General features: G+C 58.4%; 1 protein-coding gene across 1 annotated transcript in view; it reads right to left on the bottom strand.

The window, feature by feature from the left end:
• Nucleotides 1-10: 10 nt before the first annotated feature.
• Nucleotides 11-327, bottom strand: part of LOC106899885 (cysteine sulfinic acid decarboxylase-like) — a gene marked incomplete at its 3' end in the record, with an annotated part of 11,693 nt that continues 11,376 nt past the window's right edge. The window contains exon 13 of the mRNA XM_014961823.1: nucleotides 11-160. Coding sequence (XP_014817309.1) covers nucleotides 11-160 — 150 coding nt within the window. The remainder of the gene's footprint in view (nucleotides 161-327) is intronic.

The following is a 327-nucleotide window of genomic DNA, read 5'->3' as shown; positions in this document are numbered from 1 at the left end:
GATCCCGTCCCAGCCGCTCGATCTCCTCCAGGAAGAAATCCAGGTCCCCCCGGGTGACGAGGAGGCTGGTGAGGAGGGGGAGGAAGATGATGCTCCAAGAGCTTCCAGGGGGATTATTGAGGGGGGCTCCCACCTTCCCACCCCCCCAGAGCCCCATTTTGGGTGGAAAAAGGGGAAATTAGAAGAGTTTTTAGTCCGTTGAGGTATTTTTTGGGGTGGGTGCTGAGTCTTGCTGGACTTTATTCTAATTTGAGGGTGGAAAAGTGGGCTCTGCTCCTCTTCCTCGGGGCTGGGGGGGCTCTGCTCCTCTTCCTCGGGGCTGGGGGG

Source organism: Calidris pugnax, unplaced genomic scaffold (assembly GCF_001431845.1).
Source record: "Calidris pugnax isolate Ruff unplaced genomic scaffold, ASM143184v1 scaffold831, whole genome shotgun sequence".
In the NCBI taxonomy this organism is placed as follows: domain Eukaryota; kingdom Metazoa; phylum Chordata; class Aves; order Charadriiformes; family Scolopacidae; genus Calidris; species Calidris pugnax.
This window is presented reverse-complemented; position numbering and strand designations above follow the sequence as displayed.